Source organism: Euphorbia lathyris, chromosome 3 (genome assembly GCF_963576675.1).
Source record: "Euphorbia lathyris chromosome 3, ddEupLath1.1, whole genome shotgun sequence".
NCBI classification, from domain to species: Eukaryota; Viridiplantae; Streptophyta; class Magnoliopsida; order Malpighiales; family Euphorbiaceae; genus Euphorbia; species Euphorbia lathyris.
The window spans coordinates 108,849,353-108,859,556 of NC_088912.1; the positions used below are offsets into that span (position 1 = coordinate 108,849,353).

The window sequence follows — 10,204 nt, forward strand, 5'->3', positions numbered from 1 at the left end:
ATTTTTTTAAAATAATAAAAACTAAATATGCTATATAAAAGTAAATCACCAGTTTTTTTTTGTCATATGTCTAAAACATTTAGGGCTCGTTTGGTTCATACAATAGGGAGGGAATAGAATAGATATTCCTTAAGCATTCATATTCCAACATTTTGTTCAACTTTTGTATGCGGAATAACTATTAAGGAATATGGATTCTTTGATTTAACCTAGTAATAGACTATTTCTAACCAATATCATTATTTATTTCTAAAATTACCATCTAACCAATTTCTTTTTGCAAATCCATAATTTATATCTTAAAAAATATGAAAAAATAGGAAAAACGTTATAAGTGCAAAAAATATGAAAACACACAAAATATGAAAAACACAAACGTTAAAAAACAAAAAACACAACATAAAAAAAGGCGAAAAACATGAACAAACGCAAAAAAAAAAAAAAAACGTGAAAAACGCGATAAACATGAAAATGAAGAACACAAAAAAACGAAAAGGTGAGAAAACGAAAAAAAACGACAACGTGAAAAAACGTTAATAACAAGAAAACGTGAGCAATCGCGAAAAACACCAAAACCCAAAAAACGCAAAAATATGAAAAACGCAAAAACCTGAATAGCACGAAAAAATACAGAAAATGCAAAAAATGCACAAAACATAACGCAAAAAATCGAAAAACATGAAAAAACGAAAACATACGAAAAAATTACAGAAACTTGAAAAAACGCGAAAAAGTGAGAACGTGAAAACGTGAAAAAACATTAAAAACACGATAAACATGAAAATACGAACAACGTAAAAAACATGATAAGGTGAGAAAACACAAAACACGAAGAAGGGAAAAACCCGAAAAACAAAACGCAAAAAAACACAATAACGTGAATAACACGAAAACATGACAAAACATGGAAAATACGAAAATCTGAACAAACGTTATAAACGTATTTTTTCATATTTTTGTGTTTTTAATGTTTTCGTGTTTTTCTATTTTTGCACGTTTTTGTGTTTTTCGACTTTTTTCAGATTTTTTTGTTTTTAACATTTTTTTACTTATTGTGATTTTTGGATTTTTCCACTTTTTGTGTTTTATTGTTTTCGTGTTTATGACAATTTTCATATTTCTTTTGCGTTTTTCAGGTTTACTGTTTTCCATATTTTTTCCACCAAACCTGACCCTCATTTTTCTATACATTCTAACCAGAGTTGCATAATTGCACTCTCCCATGCCCCCATTTGATCATTCCCTTAAAGTTTTGCTTACTTTTCTAATCGCATTATAAATGGCTGACACCGCCACTATTCCACCTCTCTTCACCATTATTTCGAGTATCGTTACTGTCTCTTTCGGCATCACATTCAACATCTCCGCCACTCTTCCCTCCACTAGTCTCGCCACTGTTTCTCTGTCTCCTGTCAAATTTAAAATCGCCATCAAACCTCCTTTTCTTGAACACATGTTACGTGACTTTCGATCAATCCCTTTATGACACGTATTTTCCTCCCGAGCCATTTCCGATATGAGTGGTCACCAGATAAGCTGAATATGGTGGCTGCTGCTTTAGCCTTTGCCTCACACGTGACACCCGAGCGTAACACCTCGATAACGCCTTTTAAAGCAAAGTTTGTTACAGCATTACCTGTAGATTCGGAATATCTACACCTATATCCGAGCGTAGGTAGCATACTAGTAAAGGTATTATTTCATCTCCTGTTATCCGGGTTTGTTTTGGCTAGCACGCGAAGCTCATAAATGATGTCATTGGCTATCTTTTTTTTTTTAAGTAAAGGCAGAGAGCAACAAGGTTGAGAGGCAAAACTCATCCCAGCTAGGTTGGCACCAGCCCCTACCCACAACCCCCAAACCCCTAAATTTTATTAAATGAAATGAAAAGAATTACAAAAATAAAGAATGAAAAAATGAAAAATTGGACTACAGGTCCAAAACCAAACTTAACAATATCGCCTATATGAAGTTCTATTGAAATCATTCAAAATATATTCTGAACAAAACGGTGGATAGTTGTCCCACTAAGGTTCCCCGTATCACTAGCCCCTTTACATGCAAGACAGTCAGCAACTGAGTTACCCTATGTTATGGGCCCGCGCATAGGATCTCGTCACAGGTCTTTTTACCGGGAAATTTCCTCGGTTTCCCTTATTGCTCCTGTTCTTCGTAGAACCTATTTTAAAAACGCAGTAGGGATTTGTAAGAGATCGCTTAACTCCCTGTATTGGTTTTTGATTTAAAATTCTCCATCCTTTATTCCATAAAATTCCCCCTATTTTAAGAGAGAGAAAGAATCCTAACAGCACTAGGTATCTTTCCTCAAATAGGATTCTACCACTTAATAATTTGAAGTCCTAACAAAATACTACCAGCTAATAATACGACCTACATCAACTATAATAACATTAAAAAACCTATCCTACAGCAAATGGAACTCCCAAAATAATAAAACTCCTAAATATTAAAGACTCTTAAGTAATAAAAACCCTAAAGAATATAACATAAAACCAACTATCACAACATTTCTTCCCTCTTCGAATAGAGCTTGTCCGGAAGCTTGAATTTAGGAAGGAATTCATATTTGTCATCCTCCTTCATCCTCTGATTCGTCCATCAAAAGGCAGAAGAGTTTCTTACATTTATGTCTTGGTGAGTAAAGTTCATCGCAATTAAAACACAGCCCTCGAGCCCTACAGTCTGTCATTGGCCTGCCCCATGCTTAATCCTTGGTTGATTAACAACTTTCCCTCAAAAGCTCTGGCGAAATTCATGGTAGTAACCAGATTTGAAGGATTTTGCATCTCCACATCCATTCTTAAGGTTTCAGATAACCCTGTCGTAAAGAAGTCGACTTGTTGCTCATCCCTCACGCACACAGCCCTCGCCAGAAGGGTTTGAAATTGTTCTTGGTACTCTTCCACCGTTCCGGTTTGTCGAAGGTTAGTTAATTCACCCAATGGATTGCTACTCAATAGTGGTCCAAAACGCAACAAACAATAGGACTTGAACTGGGCCCAAATAAGTCTGGACTCCTTTTGTTCGAGTCGGTGGTACCATAATTATGGTTCTCGTGTCATGTGAAAGGAAGCTAACCCTACCATCCGTCTTTCGTCTGTATTTTGATTGCTGAAAAATTGCTCACAGCGGTACAACCAGCCTAAAGGATCCTCCTTTCCATTGTAAGAGGGAAACTGATGTTGGGTATATTTTGGAATGGTGTTTGAATTACGGTGTTGGCCATCGTAATGACCTGTTGTCTCTGATTCATTGGATTCCTTTCATTCCTTCTTTTAACTATCGCAACTGGTGACTGAATTTTTTGTCAGATTCGGTTAGCCGGCAATCCATATCCGGAACCTTTGTCGTCCACTGCTCAAAATAACCCATGATGATAGGCTCTCATACCAATTTGTTATGGGCCTGCGAATAGGATATCGTCACAGATCTTTTCACCCGGAAATTCCCCATATTTATAGATTACTTGCTCTGTAATGTCTTTACACAACGACCTTACATCTCCATCATCTCAAATTTACAAGCACAAAAAACCCATCGACTATTAGTTATTTAACGACACACCCTCTACATGATTATGAAGTTCCATTGTTAAGATTAATCCAGTCTCCATACAGCTTGGCAACCAAGCTTGGATCTATTTTGTATGCTGGTTCATCTTCATGTCCATCATGAATTACAGTAATCTGTTGCCCAAAAGTTAAGGTTTTTACCTCCACTCTCTTTACGATTGCCTCTTCTACTTTGCTGTATGTCAGCAATTCCATTAGTTTACCACAGTCCAGCAACTTTCACAACTTCCATTAAAGGCAATTTGGTCTCGGGGTGTACTGCTATTTCCTGTGCCTATGCCCGAGAAGGAAAGAAATGAATGATGTCAAACCAAATGCAGTCAAGTCAGTCCTAAAGGAAAAGCAACAAATATCCTATCTAGTATTTGGAAAACTTGGGTTGGCACTATGTTTAAGAAACCAAATAAAAGAAGATAACCTCAAACAAAATTAGTGCATTAGGCACTAGATTTGATACTTTAACAGTAAGGTGTGGGGGTAGACAACAAGCCGTATACTGAAAGAATATCCTTTAATAACAAATCAACTTAATTTCCTATAACTTTATATTATACTTTTATATTATACTTATAGGATTAAACACTATCTAGACTTGTTGCAGTATGTATAGCCATGCTACCGGTCAGTGCCATATAAACGGCCCCAAATCATTTCGAACTGACCTGTTATGAACTCACAAAAACAACAGGTATATTTATATTTGACAAATGAGGGTCTTAAAAAAATTTCTAATAATATGAAAATGCCTTTATCCTCTTGGTATTTCTTCATTTTTAAAGTTGTACTAGTACATTAACATTAAAGCTTTATTGTCATTTTTCTACAATCAAATATCAATTACCAAAATCCAGCAATCTTAAGCATGAGTTATTCATACCACTGAATATCAAAAAAGTTGTACTAGTACATTAACTAATACACTTGTTATTTTCTTCATTTTTAAAGTTGTACTAGTTATTATGGCCTATCCATTTGCTGCATCCTAGCTCAATATTCTTATCTAGACTGTTCCTCTCTAGTAAAAATGGGTTAAGTTGCTTATTCTAATGGGGTTATCAATGGAAAAGGCCATTCATCTCATAGATGATACATAAAAAATTTCTGGTATATGAAGACGAAATTGAAGACGACTTAATATTGTTTTGTTGGTATCAATTTCAACCCACTTAACACATTATTAAAATATCATTATCACATCTAATAAACGAATTCTAACATAAAAAAATAACGATTAACCCAATTTAAACCCACTTATCATACAATTAAAATATCACTATTAGTTAATTGTATAGCTCAACCCTCAAGTTGAGAAATTTTGAGGAATTTGCCTAAATACAATAAAACCGACTTAGAATCAACAACCAAAGTACTATAGCCAGGAAAACAAGCACAACCATGAGGTGCACATCAAGGTTCAGTTGTCTTATCTTACAATAATGTACACTACAAGAAAAAACGTTATCACCGACGGCAATAATCTGTCGGTGATGGACTAATTTGCGTCGGTGATCACTATCACCGACGGAATTCTGACAGATTCACCTGTCTCGGCGTTGGCCTTGTAGGTAAGCTGCTGCGACAAATTTCTACCGACGCAAAAAATTCACCGACACAAATTGTAGTCGGCGTTATGTGTCGGAAATTCCAACTAATTTTAGTAGGTGACTTGCGTCGGAGATTCCGACAACATCACCGACCCACATGCGTAGGTGATTTCTTTTTCGAAATATTTATTTTAATAATTCACCGACGGATAATCCGACCAAAAATACGTCGGGAATTGTAAATCATTTTAAATTAATTTTATATTTTATATTTTCTTTTAGTCACTTTATTTGGATTGAAGGCAACTCTAATATATATATATATATTAAAACACAAATCAAAAGGTGTTCTAAAAAACACAATTGCAACTATAACATTAAGCAATCTATCACCTGTGTGGTTAGGAAAACAATAAAAACCATGAAAATTACACACATTTTTCAATAGCCGCACAATATGTATGTCCAATATAAAGCACACGAAGCAAAGCTTAATGAAACTCCCATCAGGCCTGAGATACCGAATCTCTAGATAAATTGGACTGAAAATTTCTTCAAGTATGAACTAAAGCGTACCACTTTTCCACAGTCATTTGAATATCAAAATAAAACCACAACATGAGATTCTCTCTTATTTCTAAGTTGTCAATGCCCCATCCGTGCTCATTGGAAACCTCGAAACTAAAATGTCGCAGCAGTATATCTCCCACAAGCAGATACCAAAGCTGTACACATCACACTTTCTATTATATGGGCTGCCATTCAGAACCTGCAAGGATCACAAGTTATTGAGAGGACACATGTGAAAAACTTGTATATACATAACATGACTTACTTGGTTAAATCAGTTCATAATGACACAGCATAGGGAAGAAACTGACAATGTGTCTTGTCATCCATATGCTAACACTTGGCACTTTTTTGAATAATTTGATAAAAATGCTTGTGATACCCCAAAGTTTATTTTTAACCAAATTCATCCTTTATCCCATATACCACCACCAGCAGATCTTTAATCAAAATTTAATATTTTGTAGCATAGCATGTACTTTGACATTGAGATCCTAAACTTCAATTTAGTACTACTAGTACTAGCCAATAAGAGAGAAATGGGCATACCTCAGGGGCCATGTATCCAAGTGTCCCAGTTTCTCTAGTCATGTCTTTAGGATTTGATGCTTCCTTTCTAGCAACTCCAAAGTCAGCTATTTTAAGAGTTCGTGTCTTGTCCAGAAGCATATTTTCTGTTTTAACATCTCTATGGACAATCATCTCGGAATGGAGATAGCTCAACCTATATTTGAGAAATCCAACAAAGAGCAGCTTCAGTAGAGAGATTACATTACATTACACTTGTGTTATGAAATAATCTTATGAAGAATTGCATAAACTAGAGAGATGGGATGATGGGGCAAGGCAAGAGAAAGTGACCTCGAGCAAGATCAAGTGCCAGTTGAACAACTTTAAATGCCAGCTTTCTTCTCATGTTCTTTATGAGGTAAGATTTCAAAGCACCTCCTGGACAATATTCAACTACAACACAACAGACATTACTTGGCATTCCGATGTGACCGTTCTCTGTTTGTATATTTATACATTCTGACGATCCCATTGTCGCCCCTATGAACTGCCAAAATAATATATATGCCTGGTAACTAATCAACCAAATTATAACAACATCTACATAAAGTAATGTGTGTGTATAAGTAAAATATCAGGGGCATCGGGATGCTTTCATCCAAGCAATATGTGATAAAACATATGAAACCATTAGTTAGAAATGCCAGTAGCAGAAAATTTTGCAACATTTAAATTGTTGTTTTTATCCATCCCTAAAATATGACGACGACTACTGAAAAGGTATCTAACTATTGAAACTGTGCAAAATTATACTTAAATAAGAAAACTTTGTTTTATTTGCTTTAAAAGCACATAATTATCTGGAAATAAAAAACAATATTTCCTTTTCCTACCATACCATGGATGGTAGAAAGTTGCAAGCATTAATTAGTTCACAGCTTAAAGGTGATAGCTCACATGCATCTTTTGAAAATGAAAAATATAGTCATTGACTCAATTTTGAGCTTAAAGTAGCAAAATTTACCTTAGTTACATTAGGATTATCAAGCTTGTGCCACACAGCAACTTCCTGCGTAAAAGCTGCTCTAAGTGAAGCAATTTCAGCATCCGACCTGTGCCCCTCCTCTCCCCAGTCGAGAAGTTTAACTGAAATTGGTAATCAATTAATTAAAGATTTATCATTTGATATGTACATATACTGAAGACTTAATACGTTATCCATACCCACTTTAATTAATGATTAGTTAATTGGCAATTGGCACCCAAAATCCAACATTATTGGACGAGGTGATGAGATGAGGATCCACTTGTTAACTTTATAGATACTATAGGAAAATGGGATGAGTCAATGTCAGCTGAAAGGTGCCTTTGTTTCTTCAACTTTTTAGTTCCCAAATCAAACTATTGACAAGTTTAGGGCCTGTGAACTATACCGATGCTAATACTGCTTCTTGTGGGAGATATACTGCTGCGACATGCCATATCCAGATCTGCGAACATGATGAAATTTTATAGAAAATAAGTTCAAGTATTTTCAAATACAAAACTAGAGTAAGGCCTTTAGGAGATTAGAAAGGTCTGATGATTAAAAATGTCCGGCCATGACTAACTGCCAACTGCAAACACAAGCCCTTAATAGAATAGAACAACGAATATTCCAGGATACTAAGTGCTTGTTAAAGCTCAACACTTGCACTAGCAATTTTCTAGAAAATTGCAGTGTCCAAATATTGGGTATGGAACTTATTTGCATCAGGGACAAGAGGGGCAGTGTAAATAAAACCAGAAAGAAACTGTATAATGTCTAGCTAAATATCAATTTCTTTATGCCAATATCAAGGTTCTCTTTCCACCATATTTTCCAAATTATCTTCTGAAACAAGCATCCTGGTACTTTCTCCTATCAAGGTTTCAAAGTTAGTAGCCTAGCTTATCATTCTTTCCTGTGTTTGAAATATAAAAGTTCAAGGACCGAATGTAATAAATCTGAAGTTGTGAAACTCAATAGAACGAACATGCCAAGTTCAAGGACTTAAAAGTTGCATTTAGTAGCTTTTGTGTTCCAGATACATAATTTATACACTCCAACTTGATTTATCAAGAAATGAACTAGTTAAATGAAGACTTCGTCAGACAGCTCAGCCTATACACTCATTAATCTCTTGAAAAAATTGACAGCATTAATCACTTAAACTATAAGTATAAGAAGCATGTAGAACTTAATAACAAAAGGAAACTTAAAATGAAGGGTTAAAAGTTACCAGTTATGGTTTAGTGAATTTCTTTTTTGTCTGCTTACTTGTCATTTTCTTGTTAAACTTTCCTTTAGTCTTGCCAATTCGTGCTCGGGTTCTGGGAATGCTGTTTCTGAATAAGTTCTGAAGCTTAACCTCTTCCTCTACCTCTCTTGTTGGCTTGAAAACCTCAGTAACAGAGGGATCCAATACATCAATTGAGCATTGAAGAGAGACTCCCATGGCCACGGCCTCATCCCATAGCTCTCTACCTTTCTCATAGTTCCCTCCTCTACAAAGCTTTGTATCAGCACATCATATATTGGCCCGTAACCACCCATTGCACTTCTCTTCATGGATTCAAACAACTTAAGAGCAAAATTCATTCACTCAACTCCACAAAGAACACCAATCAAGTCGTAATAGAACTTCCTATCTGGTACACTCCCTAACTGGAGAATGAACAGATGAAGTACCCAACAGGTTATAAAAGATGGCATATATTCAACTCAGCTTACATAAAATAAAAGTGAAAAAATCATGTATTATATTAGGATAACATTTAGGGTTGACCTTACTCGCTCACTATCGGAACAATTACATCTTTATGAAAGGCTTAATTAGAAGAACAATAAGAAGAGGCCAAGGTGTTGCTTTTGTTACCTTGGCTTGTTGTAGACGCGTGAAATTAGAAAATGGGAGCTGCAATTTCCTTCTTTGCAGCAACCGACGGCTAGATTTCAGAGAGGAGGTGACGCCGAGACGGTGGATTTCAGAGAGGACCTGTGGATAAAATCTGAGACCAGGTGAAGGTCGTTGTCGGTCAGTCGAATCATTGTTTACCACCACTGTATGTAATTCTCACTGTCGATCGAATGGTGGAATGGAGGATTTTGGGAGGCAGGGTTGGGGAAGAAGGAAGAACGCCGCCAAGCCAGCCACCAAAGGAAGAAATAAAGATAAACCTAAAAAAAATGCTTATATACCATCTCTGGAAGTTTCTCAAACCCTATTTTCTTTAGGGTAAAAATTTCGGTTCGGTTTGAGTCAAAAGAGGGCTTTTAATACTTTTTAATTTTTTAGGAAATTATTTTATTTTAGTTTTATTTTTTTTATTAAGGGATACGGTGTAAAAAAATAACTCTAACATTTGTATGGGAGCAATTTTACCTTTAATGTCTAAAATAGTGCGATTTTTGCCCCTAAAATTGGTAAGTCGTGTCAATTTCAGATATTATGTTCTTTATTCTGTACCAATTAGATATCAGTTGGTTCTAAAAAAATATTTCATTTATTTTATGATTTAATAATAGAATTAGAGGTTAAAATCTATAAATTCGGTGAAATATTTGATTTTTTTTTCTAGCTCATACAAAAGACAGTATATTTTTTAATTTTTTTTATAAAAAAATCTCACGTCTAATTATATGTTTGTGAAGTGTTACAAATTAGTGATAAAATTACGTACATATGAAGTGTAGATGGAAAAATTCATGATCGAGACGTCAGTTTAATAATTATTTCTCAAATTGATCCAATTTGTCAACTTTACGGATAAAATTACTCTTGACTACTAAAATTATGAGTAAAATTGCACCATTTTAGACTATAGGGGTAAAATTCATCGTCGTTATAAATGTTAGGAGTATTTTTACACCTTATCCTTTTATCAAATATTTTAAAAATTATAAATAAATAAATATATTATTTTATTCACCGACACACTTTCGTCGGTGATTAAAATAAATATGTC

At 34.9% G+C, this 10,204-nt stretch overlaps 1 protein-coding gene across 1 annotated transcript; it reads right to left on the bottom strand.

Moving 5' to 3' along the window:
* Positions 1-5,485: 5,485 nt before the first annotated feature.
* LOC136221894 (serine/threonine-protein kinase 54-like) lies at positions 5,486-9,629 on the bottom strand. Its single transcript, XM_066009367.1, has 7 exons — positions 9,115-9,629; positions 8,517-8,903; positions 7,651-7,707; positions 7,242-7,363; positions 6,556-6,764; positions 6,257-6,431; positions 5,486-5,906 (listed from the first exon to the last, which is right to left on the bottom strand). Exons 2-7 carry the CDS (start codon positions 8,692-8,694, stop codon positions 5,775-5,777), a joined length of 873 nt encoding a protein of 290 aa, XP_065865439.1. The 5' UTR covers positions 8,695-8,903; positions 9,115-9,629; the 3' UTR covers positions 5,486-5,774.
* Positions 9,630-10,204: the final 575 nt, after the last annotated feature.

What these genes read in the sequence shown, in the direction of transcription:
- LOC136221894 (XM_066009367.1), bottom strand. Translation starts at nt 8,694, where the DNA reads ATGGGAGTCTCTCTTCAATGCTCAATTGATGTATTGGATCCCTCTGTT. An exon ending in ATAATCCTAATGTAACTAAG is followed by an intron (nt 6,765 to 7,241) that starts GTAAATTTTGCT and finishes TTATTTTGGCAG; the next exon opens with TTCATAGGGGCGACAATGGG. An exon ending in GCTCGAGGTCACTTTCTCTT is followed by an intron (nt 6,432 to 6,555) that starts GCCTTGCCCCAT and finishes TCTCAAATATAG; the next exon opens with GTTGAGCTATCTCCATTCCG.